The following is a 23,724-nucleotide window of genomic DNA, read 5'->3' on the forward strand; positions in this document are numbered from 1 at the left end:
CTCCCCCTTCCCGCAGCTCTCTCTCCGCGCTCCGGCTCTCCTCCCTGCGGCACGCGGTCCCCCCGCGCTCCCCCATTCACGCTCGTGGTCCCGCCCGCCCGCAGCGCCCCGCGTGGGTTCGGTGCCGTGCTGCGCGCCCGCCGGGCGGGCTGGGGGCGGCGTGCTGCCATGGACCGCGCGGCCGTGGCCAAGATGGGGGCGGTGGCCAGCGCCAGCGTGTGCGCCCTGGTGGGCGGCGTGGTGCTGGCACAGTACATCTTCACCATGAAGAAGAAGACGGGCAGGAAGACGAAGATCATCGAGATGGTACGTGTGAAAGGCCGGGCTCCGGGTTGTGGCTCCTGAAGGGCAACAGCGGGCGTGTCGTGCCTCTGTGACACTGGCAAGCAGCGCCCGTGCGGGTACTGCACAAAGATTGAGCCGTCTCGGTGTCGGCTTGGGTAGATTTGTTGTGTCGGGCGTTCTTCAGATGACCGCTGGTGTAAAGCTGGGTGTAAGGGGACATAACGCCCCGGTAGCCCTCGCACCTCGCGTTTATCTGTCACCGTGCTTAAGGACCGAACGGAAATCGGCGTCTTTGTGTCGGCCGGTGGCTGTTCTTGGATTCCCTGCAGGACCTCACCAGGAGCTCAGGTGTTTTGGTTGATTTGCACACGGAAACACGAAGAGTTTGCTAAGAGCAGGGCTGTGTATGCAGAGCGAGGCGTCTCGCTTGGCTGTGGTGCACAACAGAAGCCATACAGTGCCGTGTTTGATAAATGTGGGCCCAGAGAAGAATTCCAGTGAGCATTCTTAACCACAGCCCTCGTGCTGGCTGCTGGATAAAGTGTTTCAGTGGTGTTTGCAGTCATCCGTCACATTGCTTGGTGATATTCATTTGAAAACGTTCACTTTTTATGTAGTTGTCCACTACACTGGATAACTACAAACAATTCTTTCTAAATTCTAGTACTGATAATGCTAGCACTTAGAGGCAATAGATTAACAGAACACGGAAGCCTGGTCATATAGGCTCTGGGCAACCTGGTCTGGTGTTGGTGACCCTGCACGTAGCAGGGGGTTGAAACTAGATGATCATTGTGGTCCTTTTCAACCCAGGCCATTCTAGGATTCCATTCTATGATAGAGACATTCCATGTCTGTAAATCCATGTCGAGCAAATAGTTTTCACCAGCTCCCATCCTCAATACCACATGCGCACTGTTGTTCAAAAAATGCCTAATGGTTTTTAAAGGTGTGTCTGTGCAATGTTTAGATTATGTTTTGGCCAGCAAGATTAGCTTTTTAAATTTGTTGTAAAAATTTTGCCTGTGTTACTAAAAGAAAACAAAACATCATTGTGTCGATGATAAATGGATTTCTGGTAAACAAATCTCTCAGGTAAGCAATTCAGATCACATTTTCAGTTATGCGGATCTGTGATCCTAAACAGATACATCTGAAAACATCTGCCTTTAGGATCACAGCTGTTCAGAACTCTAAGTTACAAGGGAAAGGCAACGCTTGCTCGAAGCATAGCAGCTTTCTTGTATGAAAATATTTTACTGATTAGATGCAATACATCAATGCTATCTGCTCGTCGAGCTGTCATTTCAACTGTTAGTTGAATTGGCAGTTCCATCATTTATTGTCTTTAGTTCACCAGCTGCAAGTCTTTCTTCTTCAAGAAGCATTTCCCATGAACATGTGTAATCAGGCTGGGATGTTTCTCTTACTTCAATATAAGGAAATTACATGAACGTCCTATCAAGGATTTTAGTCTCTCAAATAAGGGAGAAAATGCATCTAAATGTTAATTTTACCTGAATATTTTGCATTCTGGAAAAGTTTCTGAAATGGTTTTATCCACCAGTGCAGATGTGATTCAATATTTTCTATTTACAAGATGCTATGTCTGTATTTCTTAATCAGGGAGAGACCTTCCTTTGAGCTTTGAGGAGAAGGTGCAGTTTTCCAGTCTGTAATGTAGTGTGAGTTAGCGTGGTAGGGAAGAATAATACTGCTTTGTTAAAATACATTTTTATAGTACATGAGTTACTGTGCCAGGCCAGCGTTTGGCATTCGAGTATCAAATTGAAAATTTCTGGATTGCTCTTCCAGTTCTGTAGATTTTTTTTTGTTGGAATTTTCTTTGATGATGGTTACACTTTCTTTGTAGACTCAGAAGAACATTGGTTTGCAAATTCTACCAAAACTAGTAGGAATCCCGGCCTGTTTGTACTGTAGTTAGGTGACTATATTTCACCAATGTAATAGCTTTTAATAATAATTAATTACAGCAAATTTTTACTTTTTTCTTAGTTACAATTAGGTGAATATAAGAACCGAATTTAAGTGAAAGCTGGGCTATAGCAATGTTTAAATGCTAAAAGGAGAGCAGCCTTTGTGAATCAAACAGAATAGATGTAAAGCAAGCTGTTATCAGGGATTACGTTGCCAAGAATCCTTAGTGGAAAGTAAATTTTCAAGTGTTGTGCAAAACACAAGTGTAACCATGTTGCCTTGTTGAATTAAAAAAAGTAAAAAAAGTAATGAAATTCATAGATCTGTCTCACTTTCCAATAGATGAATTCTTTGCCCAAACAACCTGGTACCCAAATTTAAGCTTAATAAATACTCAAAAAAAAAAAAAATACTGCTTCTTGGTTCAAGCAAAGGTTTAAGTTTGGAATTCAAGTAGGAAAATACTGTTTCCATTGACCATCTGAGAAATTTTATCTTAGGCAATGATTAATGTACTTTGGTTCCATTTTCAAAGTAAGAGAGGTGTCATCAGTAAACATTAAGGTAGACATGAGGTTCCATGAAACAGATTGTATGGAGCTTCAATGATTACAAATTTAAAATCCCTTTAAAAAGCAGTTTCCTACTTTAGAGAAAACTCTGCAACCACCTGCTACTGGGTGCTTCTGGCATCTCTTCTCTTTTTAATGCCTTGTGAGAGAGGAAGAGAAATGCCTGAGTCTTGCAGGGTTCAAATTTACCTGGAGAGGAAAAAAAAAAAAAAAGTAAAAACAGTAAGAAATGAGGTAGTTGTTACTTATCTCCCTTCTTAAGAAGGGAAAGAAAGTATTCTGTGAGCATGGCTGTCATAAGGTTGTGTGCAAAGGCTTTATTATTATTTTCCTTTACTCGCCAGTCTAGGTGACCAAGGTAACGACAAGTGAAGGATACAGACCTTCACACTGCTGTGAGTCAGCGACCTCCAAGCGGAGAAGGAAATGAAACAGTATATAATACGTAGTATATTGATGACACTATTCTTCAGGAATCTAAATTGCTAGTATGTGAAATTGTCAGGCAAGTTTTTTTTTTTTCCTCTAAAGATGAGTTTGAGCCTCAGCAAACGAGGATCAAAAAGCAGAATGGAAGGAACATGCACACTCTTATGTATTGTGTGAGACTTCCTAGGTGTTGCTGGAAATTCAATAGCGATTTTAATTGTAGCTGTAGAGGTAAAAGTGACACAATTTGTCTTAAATTGTCACAACAGGACTGGAAAATGTTTCAAAGTATGTTATCTTTTGAAATGCCTTGCTTCAAGAAATGTGAATGTCTGCTTCTTACTAGTAACTGGCACTTGAATGAATATAATTCATAGGCAAATTACCTATTTTTTTCTGTCTTGTCTAGTTCTACTTCATGTTAATTGTCTTCAACATGTCAATCCCCTTTCCTCTCTCCATGCATGCATACAAGCATACTGTTTTCCGGCTGTGAAGAGTAAGCCTTGAAGAGACTTTAAGGAAAAACAGCATGAGAGAGGAGCAGCCTGACAGACCTTATTGCTGTAAGCTGGTGCAGTTGTCAGAAGGTACTTAATTCTCAAGCAGTCACTTGTAGGAAGTGCAGCTGCAGCAGGCAGTGCCAAACAGCAGATGGCTGCAGTGTGCACTTCCCATCAATTGCAGAGCAGCTCTCTGAAGGTGGATTAACACTCATTGCAAATAACTTGTCATTTAAGATACCCTGTCCAGCAACAACTGGCATTTCCTGGCCACTGCTGTCTCTAGCTCAGACATGTACAGCTGAACTGCTCCTGCACACACAGGGCCCAGAGTAGCAGCTATGTCTGCTGCCTGTTAAATGCTCAGCACCGAAACTTGGCTGCTCCCATCACATGCTGACAGCAGCCAAGAGGCAGAAATAGCTCACAACCACTTTCCCCACCCTCCTTTTCTAACCAGCATGCAGAGAGATATAAGGCCAGACATGTCTGGGCAAAATAATTTGCTGTATAAGTATACAGTAGTTGTAGGTATGAAGAACAAAACTTAGAATTCCTATCGTGACAACCTTTTCCACTGGGCTCCTTCCAGTCAAACTGCTGTGCAGCGGTTGGTCTATCTGGGATAGAGGTCTCCATATGGCAGTCATGTTGACAAGTTGCAGTTGCTTTCTCTTACCAAGAAGTACTCAGCAATGATCTGCTGCTTTCAAACATCAGAGAACTTACCACGATTGCTGCAGGCAGCTTCTTAGTCCTTTGGCAATCATGCAGCACTTTGACTAGCACCACCATTAATTTGGCATCTGTGGCTGCTGCACTGCTCACCTCTATCACTGACAAAGTTTCTGACTGTTTAAACAATCATATATCTTTCCTTGAAAGTCCACTAGATTTTCCTAATTTGATCATCCCAGGTATTGAGGCTCTTTTATTTGAGTGTTAAAAAAGTATTTTTCTAGAAGGAGACATAAACTTAAGGCTGCAGCTCACAGGTCAAAAGTGACACCACTGGTGTTTAAATCCTGAAATAACTATATTCTTTTTGCTTAGTGTACAATCAATAAGTGTACAGAGGTATAAATTCAATTGGCATACAGACTTTTAGGCTAAGTAGGATTATCACGATGGAAAGATAAGTGAAAAATACTTACCAATGTTGTAGGCTTGCAATATTCTCCATGAGGAGTGATCTCCAGGAGGAAATCCCTCCTCGCTGGCAGTCAGCATTTAAATGGGATCTAGGAGAGGTGCAGCCAGGCTCCATCCCTTCCAGTAGCACAGGTGAATTACCTTCACCTGTGCTGCCATGGCTGACTCAGTGCTTGCTTCAAGTGGTCAATCAGAGGTTCAGGCCGTGATTCAGCAGTTCCCAAACATTTAGTAATGCCAGCAAAGTCAGAATTGCACCAAGTAACTAAACTCAAACAATAAATACAAGGGAACTTTTGAGTAACGTTTATGTAAATTACTTAAATTATACATAGTGGTAGAAGGAAATGTGGCTTCTGCTTTCATATATTCCAATCTTTAAAAAGAATGTACTTAGGTTGGAATTATTCTAGGTTTTTGTTTGTTTGTTGTTTTTTAAATGGTTTAGGGCAAAGCCCAGACTTAGACACTGAGTATTCACAAAGTGTCTAAATACAAATTTCAGACTTATGTGTTCTGGTTTCAGTCAGCAGGCAGCTAAACATCACACAGTCTTTCATACACTCGCCCTCTACACAGTAGGACTGGGGATAAAAGCAGGAGAAAAAGAAAGTAATGCACAGCCCAACTGTTTACCACCCTGTGACCAGTGCCTGGCCTGTCCCCAAGCAGCAGCAGTGTCCCATTCCCCACCCCACAGCCAACTGCCCTCAGTTCTGTAGTTTCCTCACATTATGTCATATGGCATGAAATATTAGTATGGAATATCCCTTTGGCCAGTTCAGGTCAGGTGTCCTGGTTTTGTCCCCCTCTCTCCTAGCTCTTGTGCCCCCCATACCCCTCACTGGCAGGTCGATACCAGGTGAGAAACTGAAGTGTCCTTGGCTCCATGCAGCACTGTGTAGCAACAATTAAAACATGGGTGTGTTATCAACACTGTTTTTCTCCTAATGTCAAAACGTAGCATCCTACCAGACACTATGAAGAAAAAAAATCAATTCTGTCCCAGCTGAAACCATGACGTTTTGCTGCCAAGAAGGGTTCCCAGTCTAACTAATTACTTCTAATTTTTCCTCACCCATTAGCTATAGCTTCCTTCATACCCTCTTATACCAGGAACTCAATGCCTGCTCTGTAAATTGGATCAGTGAAATAATCCAAATGTATTGGAGCTTTTGTTTCTATGTAAGAATTTGTGGTTCTCCACTGTGATGCTCGGATAGAATGAGTACCACTGAAATGTACCATTAACCTTGTTCCTTCAACGCTCTCACTCTTTGGTGGAAACTTAGACTTAGCAGAGATGAACAGTTGGTTGTTTTCTGGGGGGTGCATCTGCCTTTGCAACGTAGATCAGTAATAGGAAAGCCTCTTTTTTGTCTGTGTTACCATGGAAAAGTTATATATGAAAGTGAAGGGTAGAGTTTAGTACAAAGCAGTAGTTATATCAGTACATTAGCAGTAGTAGTATAGGATGTTGTATAGTAGTAGCACAGCAGTGGCAATTAAGTAATACAGGGTGTTTTGAACAGGTCCTGTATCCCTCCCACGGGGCAAATCCAGAGGTAAAGAAATAAAAGATGTCCTGTTGTATTTTTGAATGGATCAGTAGCCAGAAACACTCGTGAAGCACTGAGACACAGACACAAAGCAATGCATTACACTTCAAGTCATCGTGCTATTACCTTTAACACGAATGTGTGGTAGCTGCATCTCATCCTTAGAATTAAGTGATTTTTTTTTTTTTTTTTTGAGATGGTTAAATGAAGATCTGTACAGTAAGAGATCATAGCATTAAAAAAAATAAATTATTTAGTCTCAGCATGTAACTTTAACTGTGGTATTATATTAACACTGCATTCTTTCCTGAGAATTTTAGTGTCTGGTAATATATTGTGGGTTAAACTTTGTCCTGCTGACTTGGCTTTCAGTCTGGGTCCTGCAACTCTGCCATTCAAGGGTCAGAGTTTATTTGATCTAGATACAGAATTCTTAGGCTTGGTGAATCTAAGCTTTTTTTTTTCCTTCTTCTTCTTGCAAGCAGATAAGAGGCGAATCAACAGCAACTGTTTCAGTCCAGGCCTTGGGTTTAATGCAAGCTCCATTCTAGACAACATTACGTGGGAAGCTTCTAGGAAGGCAAGCACTTGTTTTTAAGTTCTTTCAGTGTATTTACACATGGACATAATACAGGGTATTTCATAATAAAAGTATACATGCAAATGTAGAATTTGGACAGTAAAAGTACAGCTCGTTAAACTTATATAATTATGCAAGCTGAGCTTCTGCACTTCTGATAGCTAATTAAGAATTTATAAATATATGGCCGTGTCTACATACTGTCAGTACTTAGGATTGGATACTGTTTGACTAGATATTTTGTAGAGGAATTAGTTCTACCAACAACCTCATGTGTAAGCATTCTTCCAGTAAGTGTTACATTCTGTGTAACAAGAGAGGGAATTGGATCTTTCAAGTGGTGAGACTTCAACATCCATCCTGTTACCATAGCAATAGTAAGGAAAAGCTCAAATTCAAAAATTTTCATTTCCTAAATGAATTTTACGTCTTTATGCTCCCTGAAGGAAAACTGATTGAAAAAAAACAAAGAATGGAAAATAAGTAAGATACTTGAAATTAAACTGAAGAACTGTCATGAACAGCAAATGATTCTCCCTCACATGTTAACTTACCTTCTGTGAAAGGTCTCACCTGGTACAAATATTGGCTGTTTAGCAGTGGTCCAGGGAATCTTTCTGTATTCTGTATAAATGGCCATTCTTGTGCCATTTAGTCATTTCTTTTCCAAACTGAAGAATTTTAATATATTCAGTTATTAAAGGCATGTAAGCTTTTCGTTCCATCACTCATTCTTACTGCCCCTCTTGGTACCTTTTTCATTTCTGCTTTATTCCCTGTTAAGGTAGGGAGTCCTGTATTGCATTTGATCATTCAGCTGCAAGTTTAGCTGTCCATCATACATTTGGTTGCATGTGTGACTGGAGTAGAACAGCCCTAATAGCGTTCTGTAGCTCAATCATAAATGGTCAGTCTGTAGGTGACCTTGTGTGTCATAAAAAAGGATTGGTTGGGATGAGGTCTAGAAAAATCTGTTTTGAATCATGTTGCTAAATATGTCCTTGGATACATTATTGACCTCTTCACATCTGTTCTGTGTGTGCATTATTTCTCCCGTTATTGAAACACGATAGTTATGAAGCCAAAACACACGCTCATCCCCAGCTGTACTGCTGAATCTTAAAAGTCTCTACATTGAGATTTTTTTGTTCTGAAGGCTCTCATTTTGTCCTTACCAGTCCAGAATAAAATCTCTTTCTGAGCTCTTTTTTCTAGCAAGTGCTATTCATGCTCTTTCTGTTTAAACAATCTCTTACATATCTACATTCCTTGCAAGTCAACTCTGTAATACATACACACACTTCCATACACATACAGTGCTTTGTATTGCATTATACCAACTATAAGTATGGCTAGCATTTTTTACAGTAAAACCTCTACCAGAAAAATCAGTTTATCTATGATTCCCACAAAGCATCCTTCCGAAGCTTTATTTAGCCCAATTTCATTAAGCTGAACACTTATCTTATTTTCAGTATGGTTGTTATTTACAAATGCAAAAAGCAATTGCTGGCAGCAGTATGATGCACATCAACTCAATTTACTAGGGCATGAAGAAAAATCATGTTTGAATTACATTTTTTTTTCTCTTTTTTGGGTATTTTTTTGTGCTCGGTTTGAATGTTTGAGTGCTGAGGTTCAATTTGTTTTCCCTGTTTCCTAATTTGCAAAATGCACATTGGCAAGACTTATTAGAAAAGCAGGAATTGGAAGAAAATTCCTTAACGTATAAAGGTGATTCTGTGAGGGTTTTATTAAAATTGGGAAATACGTTAAATATGTAGGTATATTCAAAGCTATTCAGTTGTAGTAGGCTTACTAATCAAGACTGAAAGGTAGTAAGCTCATGAAAAGCTCAAATTTATCCTGTGGAAGCATTCAGTCAGCTCTGTTTTCTGTAGTCAATTCTAAAGAACAGGAACGACTTCAACATGACTTCTTCCTTGATCTCTCCAAACTGATTTGAGTGTAGTTGGAGTATTCAGCTTTTTTCTTAAAGGTCAGCTGATTTGCTTACATACCTTATCTGTGCTGTGTTCATTTCTTTTCCCAAGAAAATAGGTTGAACGTAGGGCAGAGGTAAAACTGGCAGAACTAGTTTTTCTTAGCTTTAGACTAAAAACTTTCAGTACTTTGAAAGCAACCTGATTCTCTACAAACCAAGTTCACTTAGCACACCACCGGATGAAAGTAGAACCTTTTCATAGTCTTATATTGCCAACAAATCACCCGATGTTTAAGGCTTTGCTCTTTTTGTTATTAGTCTTTTACTGCTTACAGTATTCTGCAATTGAGTTATGTGGCCCTTTGGCCTTCAGCCTAAGAAAGAAAGTTAAAATAGAAGCTATCTGTTGAAATGGCAATACCTCTTTCATTTCTGGCTCTCAAAACATAATTAAATGACCTTCAGTATTGTAAGAGTAGAAATACCATGCTGGATGTTGTTTCCCTCTCTTTGAAACAGTAATACTACTTGATCTCTTAGCAGAACAAAGTCAGTAGTAGCCACTTGTTCTCAGTTGTGTAAAGCACACAATGCAAAGATTTCTTAGAGCTGCAAATACTCTTTCCCTTATTTTGTCTCTAAGAAGTTTCATGTACTGTATTTTCATTAAAGTGAAAGCATACTGTTATTAGAGATAGCGTAGATGTTTTTCTCAGAATTAGGTGTTGGCTGTATTAATGCTTAGAGAAATCTTGCATCATTTTCTAACATTTGCTAATACCGTATTTGTTTTGTACATCTTAAATGCTAATTCCTCTGGTATACTCAAAATTAGTCTGTAAAAGTTAGACTTAATTTCTGTAACTCTTTCCTTCAGTATTAAATCTCATGTGAATTTAAAAAAAAAAAAAAAGACAAAGGAATACATATAATGTGTGTGTGTTGTTTGTTTTTCACTTTCACAAACGGCAAGCTAACTTTCTTTAAATTCTTGATAGCATTAGAATTAATTTTCTTACTAGGTACCAAAATATCAGCAGGCCAGCCTCAGCACCCACCGCATCCCAGTCTTAACTATGAAGTTTACAAGACTTACTTATGTCAGTCCTGTTGTCAACTTTGAGATATGTAAGAGCTCAAAGATGGCTACTTTCCGAGTTACACCTAAAACTAGAAATCCTACACTAGTACAAACAACACCTTTTTATTGTCCAAATAATTATTTTCAGTACTGCATCATTATACGTAACTTTCCCAAAGACTGTGGAGATACTTTCAGCTAACAGCATATGAACTGTATATACAAATACTATGAAAGGGAATATTACCTGCGTGATTAGTATAACAACAGTGTACATAAGCTATAATGAATAGATGGAATGAGAGCTATGATATCTGGCAGTTACCAGTGCCAACTAATTTTGGCTTATTGCACGTGGTCTTTGCAGGGGTTACTTTACATTTTGAACAGATCTTTCCAACTCTTCTCTTGTCCTTGACACGTATATTTGGAAGGAACTCACTCAATTCAAAGAGGATAAGTTCTGATTAAAGTCATGTGTTCAGTATCAGCTGAAGTTTTCACTGGTTTGCTGGATCAAGCTACAGTGTACAGCTGAAAAAATGGAGGTACTCTCTGTAGGTCACAGTCTGGAGAAACCTGACAGGCTGCATACTGACCTACAGTTGGAATGTGGGCACAAAGCTTGTATAGATCCACTGTACCAATCAGAAAATGGCCATTGATCTATTTATTTTTATTTGTTTAATATAGAGAAACAGCACGTAATCCTTAAAAGGAAATTTTCATAGCTGAAGGTATTTCTAGAATCCTGGTAATGTGTTTTGTTTGCTGTGTATGTGGCGTGGCCTGAAATTATTATCACAAACCTAAGGTTGAACATGAATTAAAATATAGCACAGGGAAGCTTGTACTGTTGCTACAACAGCGGAGTTACCTTCCTGTGACACATTCAAGCCTTTACAAGTGGGAGCATGGTTAGAAAATACCTCCTTCGTCCTCCTAAAAATAAAATACATCCTCCTTATCACCCAGTTACAGTCTTTGATCTGGCAGTATGCCCAATGACAACCTTCTGCAAGTATGTCGAGTCAGCGTGTCGCTCACTGAGAAGCCCTGACAAACAAACCTCCTTGATTTCCTGTTTCAGTATTGCATGCTTACTTCAAGCCAAAGCAGAGAGGTTACTTAAGTGATCAATTTGCTGTTTCCAGCAAATGAATGCACGCTGCCTTGCTAATTTTCGTGACACCGTATCAAGAAGCTGAAAGGAATTTGTGGCACTGCAACAGGAAACCCTAAAATACTCGGAAAAATTCTGTAGAACAGTTAAAAAGCAACAAACTTTTGCTTTGAGAAACAAGTGCCTTCTTCTGTTGCAGCAGTCCAAATTTGCCTGCTGCATCCACGAAAGCTGTTCATTCAGTGAAGGTCAAAGGTTTTGTTGTTGGTGCACCAGCTGATCATCTGTGCGCCGTTGGGCTGCACTGCTGAGCATAACAAACTGCTGTGCAGTGCTGACGTGCGTCACAGGACCCTGGGGTTTTGCACGGGGATTAGTCAGGCTGGATTTGGAAACGCCCTCAACTGCACCTTGCGCTGCTATATTAGTGCTTCTCAAGCAAGAGGAATTTTCTTTTGCTTCTGCAGCTGCTCCTGCAAAACCCTCCGGTAAGTGTGCACAGGACTGACTATCTTCTGCCTGCGTTTTTAGGCCAGTTAGATGAGGCGTTGTGTGTGGTTGTTTACTGGGACAAATTGTATTTCTGAGATATATATTTGTTAGCTTAGAAATGACAAGAGCGTTGAAGGAATAAATATATTTACCAGGTTTTTTTATTGAATAGGATAACTCAGTTTGCACATTCTTCTATTTTTAAATATGTATCAGGGTAGTTTTAAGCGTGGGTATTTTCAGAGTGGCCTAGCTATGTGCCTTGCATGTCTGCTTTTATTTCTATACAGCAGGAATAGCAAACATCACGTAATATAGCAGACCAATTCTTAAAAGGATTTGGTTGATTTTTGTTGGCAGCCTGTATGCAAGCCCTGCGTCTCTGGACTCTGCTTGCCACCTATGCAGTTGCAGTAGGACAAAATCAAGGACAGAAGAATCAGGAGTGCCCTAAGCTCAACGCACAGGTACTCTCCTTTAAAAGCACAAGAGAAAACACTGTTGTCATGTTTTCTGTAAACACTCTTGTCAGATTTTTATGTTTTATGTCTTGTTGTTTTTTTTTTTCCTAACCAAACTAAATATCAGATTCTACCACATTAATTGGAAAAAGATGTAAATAGCTAAACAAAATAAAACAGGAAAAAAATATATTTAGTGTGCATCATACTCTGCTTCTTAAAATAGCTTAGGTAGTAAAGCCACTTACAGTTATTTCACATAACCAGGGGATATCTAGTTTTGCAGGACGTTTTCAAGCAACTGTGACAATATTCAATGTTCTGTTGTGCCATTTCCATAATAACATTTGCCTATTTATTCTGTAAAAGTTTTCCTAAGCTATTTCTTAGCAAAACTACCAATAGCAAAACTTAATTGTTACTATTTATTGGAGATTTCTTACCACCTTTGAGTTTACATCTTATGAACATGAGCTGCATTATGTTCTTGGTTTGGGTCATCAGAAATTAAAAAAAGCTGTCCTTAGTTCATGTCATGCTAATGGACTGCATAATCCCCAGTGCCATTCTCTTGCCTTAGCTGCACATAATGGGGTGATCAGTGAGACCCCACTCTCTTGCAGTAACTTTTGGTGCTCCTGTCTAAAAGACAGCTGGGGCTGCTGAGAGAAAACTGTTGCACTCCAAGAAACCAAAATTCAAGTTGTCTGAAATAAAGTGATTTCTATTTGAGCACATTGAAGCTCTGTACGAACACATACAGACGGAGGAAAAGATACAGACACATCCCTTACTGCAGCTTTTGTTCCAGCCCCAGTGTGGCTTCTTGCATTTCAAATATTGCAAATAGCAGAAGTTACACAATGTTAGCTTGGTTTTTAAATTGTTTTTTCCTTTTTTTTTTTGTAAACTTTGTTTTCTAGAATAAGCAGATAAAATTAGCGTTCTGCAATAATGTCAAAGGGGAAGAGAAAATGGAAAATAAGATATGTCTATCAATTAAGGGATGTGCCCTTTTTCTTTCTAATTTCACCAAGTGCACTTTCTGTCACCAAGAACACCAAGATCCAATTTTCTGTAACTTGCCAGGGTATCAGATCTCACAGCTATCACTGATACCGTACCCTGCCTTTTTTGGTACACGTCCACAAGTAAGTATATGTGATAGCTAGTCTCAGATCTTGGAATTGGGCATTTGCAGTTCCCAAAATAAACATCATTTATAGCATTTTACCCAGAAGTTGTCACCGCAGGCTAGAAATGAGCATAGGCTAGAAAATTAACAAATAATTAAACCTTACCCATTTTATCACTTAAATTTGCATTTTTCTTGTTCAGAAATAATGCTAATGGATCCCTCTTGTTGCCAACCCGTTCTTGTGTGTCCTCTGTATCACAAGTTAATTGGTTTGGAGCCTAGTGAAAGACAAGTTTCCTAACAGATGTTAAAACAAAATCACGTAATACTTGCAATTCACAAACTGTCAGCAGTATCGTGGCTAGTTCTTCTTCATTTTCTTATCACTTTAATGACATTGTGGTCATCTAAAGTACTCTGTCCTTTGTTGAGAATTGTAGAAATTCTCCTTAATATTTTACCCACCTGTGATGCAGGGTGTTTTTCATAGCAATGCTTCTTGTGATGCATCCATGCTAGATTAGTCATTGTAAAACAAGACAAATTTGTATCTGACAAGTCATGTGTTCTTACAGGGGTACTTGGAAAAAAAATCAGGCAAAGTATTTTTATACGTCCTTGTTCGAAGCATTGCTTAGCAGACTGATACTGATAATCTTTTATATTTTTAGTTGTTATGACGTAATATTTCCATCAATTTATCTGAATTTTATTGTGAAATAAGCCATCTCTCTATGTGTTTAAGATAACAAGTCATTCATCATCTCATCCTTCCCCACTGAAAATTACAGATAGTAAAACTACCCAAGGTTCCACAGCTGTCCTACACATCAAGTGTATTTTTATACTTACTACTCTAATTGACATTATTTTTTTAATTTCTTTTTAATCACAGGAAATATTTTTATTTTACTGGGTAGAGATTCAAAAATTCAGTATATTCCAGAATATGAATTATACCTTGTGTACATAATAAGTTATTACTTAGGTAGGGTACCATTCTAGAGATTATCACCAACTCTTGCTTAATAATCTGAGCTGCATATGCTTAGATATACACTGTCTCACATACTGATGATATATATGAGCAGCACCCAAATACAACATGAAAGCAACTCTCTTTGCACACTTGCTGTCCATTTGTACATAGGAAACATTAAAAACAAAGAAAATTCAAAATGATCTTCACAGTATGTACGTTTCCTCTTAATTTAACCCAGCTACATAGGTGTATGTCTCGTGTACTAAATAGATATGTTATGCTCAGAACTGGCATTGTTGTAAATGACCATTCTGTGGTTTGTAGGACGGGGATTTCCACACCTGCGTGAATCCAATATTGTTCATTCGTCAAGGTATGAATATAACATTGTTAACTACAAAAGAATTTCCTACATCCTTAGTCCAGTTACTTGCTATCAAAAATAATCCCATCTTTTTATCCTTTTTATAAATCAAATTAAGCTTAGCCTTAAAATAATCATTTTCAGATTTATCCTTGTTGCTTCTCTTTGAAAGCTCCTTAAAAACCTTTGAGACTAGAAACTTAAATGTGTTTGTGGCCAGTGCGTATGCCAGCCCCAAATTACCTTTGGTAGTTATCATCTTTTAACATAGACTTCCAAAAGCTACCAGTCTCTATGAACTATTTCAGTAATGTATTGATGTACTTGATATGAAAGTAAAACTCTTCTCACACCCTTATAAAATGACAGAATAAAGGTGCCTCCATGTGATGTACTTTCAGGTATCTCAATGAAATACGAATTTCTTTTCCTGTGCTTACGTAGTTTTAGCCTTGTACATAGAAGCTCCTTGCTCCTATAAGCATTCTTGTCTTTGCTGGGTGCCCTGGAGTATTTTTGCTTGGTTATTTCTGCATACAAAATCACAGGATGGCTTGGGTTGGAAGGGATCTCCAAGATCATCTAGTTCCAACCCCCCTGCCACAGGCAGGCTTGCCAGCCACTGTATCAGATAGTAGATCAGATGGCCCAGGGCTGGGCAGCCTGTTCCAGCACCTCACCACCCTCTCTAGCAAAAACTTCCCTTTATATACGTTCTTTCCTGTCAACTGCTGCATCACAATTATGGGCCTTCTGCATACATTGAGTTGAATCCTAGAGCTTTATTGAGCAATCTGTAGAAACACAAGTTTTCTCACGTTATTTCCACTTCTTTTACTAGCATTATTTCACACTTTGTTCTTTTATCTATCTTACCAGTTCCATCCAATTTGAATCTGTTTGCCTATTTCAACTATGAAGAATGGTAAACACAGAACAAAAACCAACAGCAAGACTGGGCAGAAGTGTAAGACACAGGAGAAGACAGTTTGTTAGAAAACTGGTGATTGCTTATTAATAGTTCCACTTACTTCTAATATGATAAAGCCCAAGTAAAATAATTGTTCTTAAAGTTCAGTTGCAAATGTGAATGCAAGGAAGTAGTGACCAAGCAAAAGCAGCTCTTTTGTCTTACTGTACTTGTCTGGGGCACTGAGTTTATCAAATTCTATATCCATAGTGAAAACTTGGGTTTGACAGTGAGCATATCTGTGGTAGTGACATTTCATGGGTTATTCTCTTTGCAGAAGATTTTTTTTTTTTTTCCTCTAAATTAAAATACTGGCTCTTCAACTGACTTCAATTTGTATATAAAAATGAAAAATGTATTAGAAATAACCAAAAAAAAAAGTGACCTTGAGTAGGACTGTAAGTTTACAACACCAAAGCAGGAAACTTTCATCATACTCAAAATCTTAAGCAATCTCTTAACATAACCTGCTGAATTCTTTACTAAGGGTGGTGTTTCAAAAATTTACAAAAGGTCTCTGCTAGTAAAACACTTGCAAGCAATGCAGCTTTCCTCATATAGTCTCTCCCTCTGATTTCTTCATCTCCACCAACTACTCTGTTTAGATTAGGTACACTATGAAGCCTGTTGCTTAGTATCTAAGTAAACCAAATAATATTTGAACTACTTCTTACAAAAAAAGAACATTTAGATTTCACTTTGTTTAACTTCTGCATTCCAGATCTAAAATATAATTTGCTTCCTGAAAGTCCAAGGAATTTGATTAGTCAATTCACAGTGAAAGGTTTATAAAACAGTCAAATTGCTTTGTTTTTCATTATAGGGAAACAATCACTGTGTACCACCAAATAACCGGTAAGGTTTAGTTTACCAGCACTGTGTTAAATACAAAAGAAGTACTGGAACACACCTTTAAAGGTTGTTATGTTTTGGTTTATGCAACTAGATCACTTGATTTACACCTACTTACAATTGGGAATTAATATCTGTAAATGCTTTACAGATATATTTCTCAAAAGATGAGGGAATCCTTTAATAGATATCTCTCACAAAGATACTTTGTGCTTATTAGCTTTCTCAGTGAATCCCAATCTGGGATGCAGTTGACAGCTGTAAATTAATCCACAGGTACCTTTTTTGAGTTTGCTGTGTTAATGAAAGCAACAAGGCACTGCAGCTACACAGAAGAGAACAACTATCTTGGGTTAGAACATACCACCTATGCTATGGCAAAGACTTTTTCTGTGTATTACTCACATCTGAAGAAAAACAGGAAAGCCCTACGTCTTCCAAACTGAATAAAAGAAATGCAGTTTTTTTCTTTGTGAGGCTTATGAAGCAAAGAGGTAGCAAATACCCTGCTGTGACTTGAGAATCGTTGGCAAAATACAAAGTATATGCAAAACTTTTTGGGTGGGTGGAAAACCACAATTAGGGCTGTAGAAGGATCTCCATTTTCTTTTTTCATTACTGTCTCTGTGGACATCAGCCAGAAATTGGCTATTAAATTAAAATTATTTGTCATATTTGATGAATAGTAGCATTGGTGTGGAAGAAGCATTACAACTTAGGTTGACTAAATGTAAAATTTACACTTTGTGCAACTACTTGTTTCTAGCTAAGCATAATTAAAGAAAAGTATTCAGCAATTACCAACAGTATTTGAGTCAATATCATCATTCTATTTCTAACAAAATATATCAAATTTATATGCAAAGGTATTACGTGAAAGGGCAAAGTAGCCCTTCAGCTGAGGCCATTTCAGAGCAGAAAGATGACTGAGATGCAGGTGGGCTGAAGAATGTTGTGATTCAAATAAGTGGGCCAGGACAAAATCAAGAACTGTCAGAGATGTGGAAAAAATGTGCCCTGTAAAAGAAAATTGAAGCAATCAGGTTTCCTCAGTTCATGAAGAGGGGAGAAGGACTCAAGTGAGAATCTGTGAAAAAGAATCCTTGACTCCAAGTTGAATTAGCTAAAATCAGAGGAAGAAGTGTTTGATAAAAATTAAGCTAAACTTTCTGGATGTAAAGATAGTTGAGCAGTAGAATACTTTCTCGGGAAAAAATGAAGGATATGTGAGTAGACCTATTGAGGAATGGGTTAAACAAGTATCTGCTGAGAATGATGTAGCTGTAATAGTTTGCAAAGTGGATGGTAGATAATATTTAACAGTACTTTCAGCTCCTTTTCCCTCACACAGGAGGATCTTTTCCATTACAAATGCATGTGTTTGCGATAGTTAAAGAGACTAAAATGTCATCTTTTTCCTAAAGCACACCATAACTACAGTTTGACTGACAGTTTGTTCTTATTAATTCTTAATAATAATTGCACAAAAAGCTAGCTTTTAAGATGTGCCATCTCCTAGAGACATAATTCAACCACAAGGTGATCCTTACGTCCTGTTTCCGTACATCTCCTTTTTCCTGCAAATACACTTATTTTCTCTAAGTGTCAGCTTACTGAATAATTTGACGTATTAGGAAAGGGAAAAAAAACACATGTTGAAACCGAAAACTGTACACAGTCATCAGTTAATGCTTGCAGAAAGTTTTCTATTTCGTGTCATTTTTAACTTTCCTTCCTGTCCTGAGTATGAAATGGTGTCACGTGAAACAGCAGAGCTTCCAGACTGATGGATAGCTGAGATTACTCACTCCCCAGCAGGTATATTTCTGTTTTTGTTCTTACTCTTCACAGATGCCAGAATTTCAGAAGAAGACTGTCCACATTAAGGACCCAGGGAGAGTAGAAGAGATTATTTGTGGCCTCATCAAAGGAGGAGCTGCTAAACTTCAGGTAAAAATAGTAAAAGGTGTAACCAGTTCAGAATGAAAGTAATCATATGATTGTTGCTGCGTGCCAAAAAAATCTGATCTATATATAACAAATCAGCCTTCAGGTAATCTCCAAAACTTGACATCTGTTAACTCTTTTAATAGGCCTTGTTGATCCAACTGTAATTCAGCCACATGGTAGTCAAGTAAATGATATAAATATGCAAGCTTAGTATTTTCAGGATGTACTCCAATCAAAGGAATTAGACAAACAATTTTCTTAGAAAAAAATTATGGCATACTCTGGCTTATCTTATAGTAAAACAGGTTTCTGTGAAAAATATGCTACTCAACTGCAACAGAATTTCTATCCATTCTTTATTTTGTCCCTCTGTGTTGTAAGACAGTTTTGCTTTTTCTTTCCTTAAATAGATTATTACAGATTTTGATATGACATTAAGTAGATTTTCCTACAATGGAAAAAGATGTCCAACTTGTCATAGTGAGTACTTTTTTTTTTTTTTAATATGGATTGGTTCATTCACTCCTTTCAGTTTTCCTAAGAATTTAATTTTCTATCTATATTATTTCTAAACACACGAGATTTTATCTGACTTGTTATTGAGGCTGCACATTCTAGTAAAGTATTATAGTGAGAATCTATGTGTTGTATGCATATATATTTTAATTACTATCTGTGTGAATTAAAGTCAGTTGTCATTTACAATTAGAAACTAAGATCTAACTACAAGAAGTTAGTGACTAGATATGGTAGGGTTGACTGCTGTTGTTGAAAAGCCCATAATAGTCCTGACACGTGCAAGAATCAAATAGTAAAGTCTTTGGAATTCTTTCATTTTTGTGCTGTAGCCTCCTAGAACAAATGAAAATAATTTAATAATGAGGTAGGGATCTTAAAACGTAGATTGCCTGATAATTATTTCAGAAATGCTTAAATCTCAAGAAATAAGAGATTTGTCATTGATCTTATGAGGGGAGGATAGTAGCATCATCATGCTTATGAAGAAAAATGTGCTTTTTATTGGTTGATGGCAAGAAAAACTCTGAGGAAACATAATGGTATGTTGTCAAACATTGTCTTCTGTGCCATTTACAGCGTTGTTACAGTGAAGTGAATGAAATGTAGTGTCTTGTTTAACACTTTTTTTTTCCACCTCTCCAGACATCATTGATAACTCTAAGCTCATCACAGAGGAATGCCGGAAAAAGGTAAATGGAAAACATACCAGCTGCTTGTTTGTTGTACAGACAACTGCTTTTATCCCTGGCTGCAGTGTGCCAGCACTATGAGACGTGATATTTTCAAATCCTTGAAGCTCTGAGATCTCTCTGACTGACTTTAAGGCATCCAGTCACTAAGAAGTGAACAGAAATACTTCTATTCTTGATAGTAGCATATGGTTTAGTTTAGAATCCAATTTTTTTGCATAGGGGTATATGTGCAATCTGACTTTTTATGTGTACAAAGAGTATTTAAAATACGTTTTTATTTAAATAGTATATCTAGAATTTAAAAAGTTGTTTTGAAGACTAAATACCAAGCACTGTTTCATAAAGATACATTAAACATCTGTGTTTTATTTTCCTTCAGTTATTGCAGCTGAAAGAAACATATTATGCTATTGAAATTGACCCAGCTCTCACTATTGAAGAAAAATATCCATTTATGGTAGAATGGTAAGAGAAACCTCCCGTGTTCATATTGTATTAAAATTAGCCTTAATGATAGATTAGATTTAAAAATAAGTAAGTTTTAAAAATGAAATTAATGGTAGTAATTAGCTTTAATGCATTAATTGAATTAATCTCCTGAGTGTTACACTACTGTTCTTCTTTTGCTGTTAATATGAATTAACAAAAATTAAAAACACAGGATGCTTTTGTTAATGACATGTGAATAAGTTGACCAACCTATTTTTTATGTTCTAGGTACAATAAATCTCATGCACTACTCATTGAACAGGGCTTACAAAAGGATAAGTTTGCAGAAGTTGTGAGAGAATCTGATGTTATGCTGAAGTAAGTTTCTTTTAATTTCGTAGAAGCATAGAATCACCCAGTCCAACCATCCACCTGTCACCAATAGCTCTCACTAAACCATGTCCCTCAACACAAAATCCAGCCGTTCCTTGAACACCTCCAGGGTCAGTGACTCCACCATCTCCCTAGGCAGCCCATTCCAGTGCCTGACCACTCTTTCAGAGAAGTAGGATTTCCTAACGTCCAGCCTAAATCTCCCCTGGCACAGCTTGAGGCCATTCCCTCTAGACCTATCACTGTCACACAAGAGAAGAGGCCGACCCCCAACTCACTGCAACCTCTACCTCAACTACTACCAAAGGTAGTTATAGAGAGCAATAAGGTCTCCCCTGAGCCTCTTCTTCTCCAGACTAAGAATAGTAATTTGAATAATCCTCTTTTGAAACAGTTTCTGTATGTTCTTACTGTGGGTTTTTATGGGGGAAAAAATTCCTGAGAATGTGACATCTTATTCTTGGAATATAGAGAACTCTTCATATCCCTTATTGATATTATGAAGATAAAGGCCTGTGGTGATCACACCATATAAACCAGAGATGAGAAACTACTTTTTGGGGGTTTGTTTTTGAGTGCTGTCTCTAGTAAAGTTCATTTCTGCAGACTTTCATCCTCTTAAAATTGCACTGGTGCCTTTTTTTATTTATTTAAAGAGGGATATGGAGTGCATCTTTATTCCTGTAAAAACATTCCCTGAAGTAGTTTTATCTGAGATAAAATGCAGTGACTTGAGGAACACATTGCCAGTTTGTGTTAAATATTGTTCTTCTGTGGCTAAAGGCAAGTTTAAGAGCTAGCAAAATCCTGAAACGTACTATGTGCTTTGGCTCCCAACTGTTTTAAAATACTTCAGTGTGAATTTTGGAATAGTGAAACAGGATGTTAAAATTTAACTTGTGAAATTGTTTACCATATTGACTAAATTCTTCTCTTTTGCAAAACCAGCAAGCACGCAGCCTCCAGCTGTGAGAAAGCCTAAGTCTGTGTAGGTTGAGTCTTCATTCACAGGCTAAAATTTCCTCCAAAACTTTCATGATAATAAAGTAAAATTCTACCATTCAGTGTCACTGCAGAGAAGTGTATGGAAATAATATCTTGTTCCTGGAATACTGTACACAGTTATGACCTGGTTACTGAAAACTAAAAACCTTTCAGAAAAGAGTGACAAGAATGTTGTCATTTTCTTTTCCAAAGGTGATGTAAATGTTTTCAGAAAACTCTGATGTTTTTTGCCTTTTTTAAATTGAAATTTGGCTTCGATTTACATCCTGTGTTGCAGGGAAGGATACGAGAACTTCTTTGATAAGCTCAGTGAACATAATATTCCTGTGTTCATATTTTCTGCTGGGATCGGAGATATTCTTGAGGAAGTTATCCACCAGGCTGGAGTCTACCATTCTAATGTCAAAGTTGTTTCCAATTTCATGGATTTTGATGAAAATGTACGTATATGTGATTGCTTGTGGGATTTAGTTGCTATTTATATATACTACGAGGTGAATATTTTAATCCATCAGATGTAGCCATCTGCCTGCTGTATAGAAAATTAGAATTGTATATTCAACACTCTCCCAAACACAAAAGCAAGCAGAGGGTAATAAATCAAACACTGTTTAAGTGATATGACTAAGATATAATTCATTTCCTCATAATCAGCCCAGCACACCAATACTCCTCCTCCAGGCAGGGAAGATCACTGCCTCTCTAGTCTTAATAATTACAGTCATTCAGTCATCTAACAGTTATTTACCTTGTTCATATTTAGAGATTAAATAGTTAAAAGTGTATTTATAGATTAATATCTACTTCATTCTATATTATATTTTGTCTGTACAACGCTAGAAATAACTTGTATTTTCTTAATAGGGAATATTAAAAGGATTTAAAGGAGAACTGATTCATGTTTACAACAAACATGATGGTGCCTTGAAGAATACTGAGTATTTTAAACAACTGAAAGACAACAGTAATATCATACTGCTGGGTGATTCCCAAGGAGACTTGAGTATGGCAGATGGAGTAGCAAACGTTGAGCACATTCTTAAGATTGGTTATCTCAATGATAAAGTAAGTAGCCTTAGATCCTTGTAGCTTGGAATGAAGTATTTGTGAACTAGCAACGGGTTAATTACAATCATTAAATAACAAAGCAAGTATTTGGCCCTTACTTTTTTGAAATCTCAACAGGTTTCATGGATTTTTTACTTCTAGTTCCTTCCAAATCCCACCTTCTAATACTAAATTGATAATTGAGCAAAACTGTAATCTTCCAAATAACAAATTTTGTCCATGACTTTTCCCTCCCCCTTTGGAAACACAGAACTATTAGCAGTTTACAATGTACATCCATTTGTGTTCATGAGAAAAAAGAAAAAAAAAAAATCAGTTTTCTATTTCTCTCTATCTTTAGGGAAACTGAGAAAGCAGGTGTTTTTGTTTTTGTTTTCAGTATCTGTGCATATGGGGATCTGGAATAAATGTGAGGTTTATCCTGGAACGTGAATACAATTAATGTCACTTTTCTCTTTCTTTGTCATCCTGTGGAATTCCCTTACAGGAGTGACATATAATTTGCATGGCTTATTCTCTGAATTTGATGGAAAAAGATGGCAATATTTTAAGGACCTATATATTTTTATATCTTAAAACTAAGTGGATCTCTCTCTTTATCCCTTCTGCAATTAGGTAGATGAACTTTTGGAAAAATACATGGACTCTTACGATATTGTCTTGGTGAAAGATGAATCCCTGGAAGTTGCCAACTCCATCCTACAGAAAATCCTGTAAATTGCAGTCTCAACTCACTGCATTCTTTCCAGAAGGCAACTGAATAGAAGAGCACACGTGTGCCACCTTAAGTGTATCTGTTATTCATTGACAGAACTGTTTAATTTAAAACTTTTATCCTCATTTTGGTATTTGGAAGTATATATGGTACCCATTGTCAACTAGAAGCTCCTTTTATTGCTGTTATGCTGTTCTTTATTGTCTCACACTCCTATTAAAACTAGATTTAAATTGGATTTGCAGATGTGATAAACTGCTTCTGGTGGGGTACTGTGGTTTGCTGGCTTTTAATCAGGCATTTTAAAGAACATTTTAGTAAATGTAGATATTGTGTAAAACTGAAGACGCTCTGAATAAGCAGCATACGTGGGTTTTAACACTTTGAAAAAAGCAAAGGCAAAGTCTTCCAAAGTCTGGGAAGAAAACTCTCTGATTCCAGTGCAGTGTTAGAAAAAGAAAGGATTTCCATTCCCAGCTGTACTTTGAAAGATACTACTCGTATGCTACAGACTGTCACATACATAT

General features: G+C 37.6%; 1 protein-coding gene across 6 annotated transcripts; it reads left to right on the forward strand.

The window, feature by feature from the left end:
• The first annotated feature begins 21 nt into the window (after positions 1-21).
• NT5C3A (5'-nucleotidase, cytosolic IIIA) lies at positions 22-23,435 on the forward strand. Of its 6 annotated transcripts, XM_085226616.1 has the most exons (12): positions 11,621-11,655; positions 12,020-12,126; positions 14,565-14,613; positions 16,398-16,429; positions 18,278-18,376; positions 18,787-18,856; positions 19,538-19,584; positions 19,967-20,052; positions 20,305-20,394; positions 21,692-21,854; positions 22,279-22,479; positions 23,098-23,435. In XM_085226616.1, exons 5-12 carry the CDS (start codon positions 18,278-18,280, stop codon positions 23,197-23,199), a joined length of 858 nt encoding a protein of 285 aa, XP_085082742.1. In that variant the 5' UTR covers positions 11,621-11,655; positions 12,020-12,126; positions 14,565-14,613; positions 16,398-16,429; the 3' UTR covers positions 23,200-23,435. The 6 variants fall into 6 exon arrangements, with proteins under 6 accessions (XP_085082743.1, XP_010711347.2, XP_010711346.1 ...); XM_010713046.3 differs by lacking the exon at positions 16,398-16,429; XM_085226617.1 differs by lacking the exons at positions 11,621-11,655; positions 14,565-14,613; positions 16,398-16,429 and adding an exon at positions 22-280.
• The last annotated feature ends 289 nt before the right edge of the window (positions 23,436-23,724 follow it).

The sequence above is a fragment of the Meleagris gallopavo genome, chromosome 6 (genome assembly GCF_905368555.1).
Source record: "Meleagris gallopavo chromosome 6, MGAL_WU_HG_1.1, whole genome shotgun sequence".
Taxonomy (NCBI): domain Eukaryota; kingdom Metazoa; phylum Chordata; class Aves; order Galliformes; family Phasianidae; genus Meleagris; species Meleagris gallopavo.

Coding starts and splice junctions, on each gene's coding strand:
- NT5C3A (XM_085226617.1), top strand. CDS start 169: ATGGACCGCGCGGCCGTGGCCAAGATGGGGGCGGTGGCCAGCGCCAGC. Junction 21,855..22,278: donor TCATGGATTTTGATGAAAAT/GTACGTATATGT, acceptor TTTTCTTAATAG/GGAATATTAAAAGGATTTAA. Junction 22,480..23,097: donor TTGGTTATCTCAATGATAAA/GTAAGTAGCCTT, acceptor TTCTGCAATTAG/GTAGATGAACTTTTGGAAAA.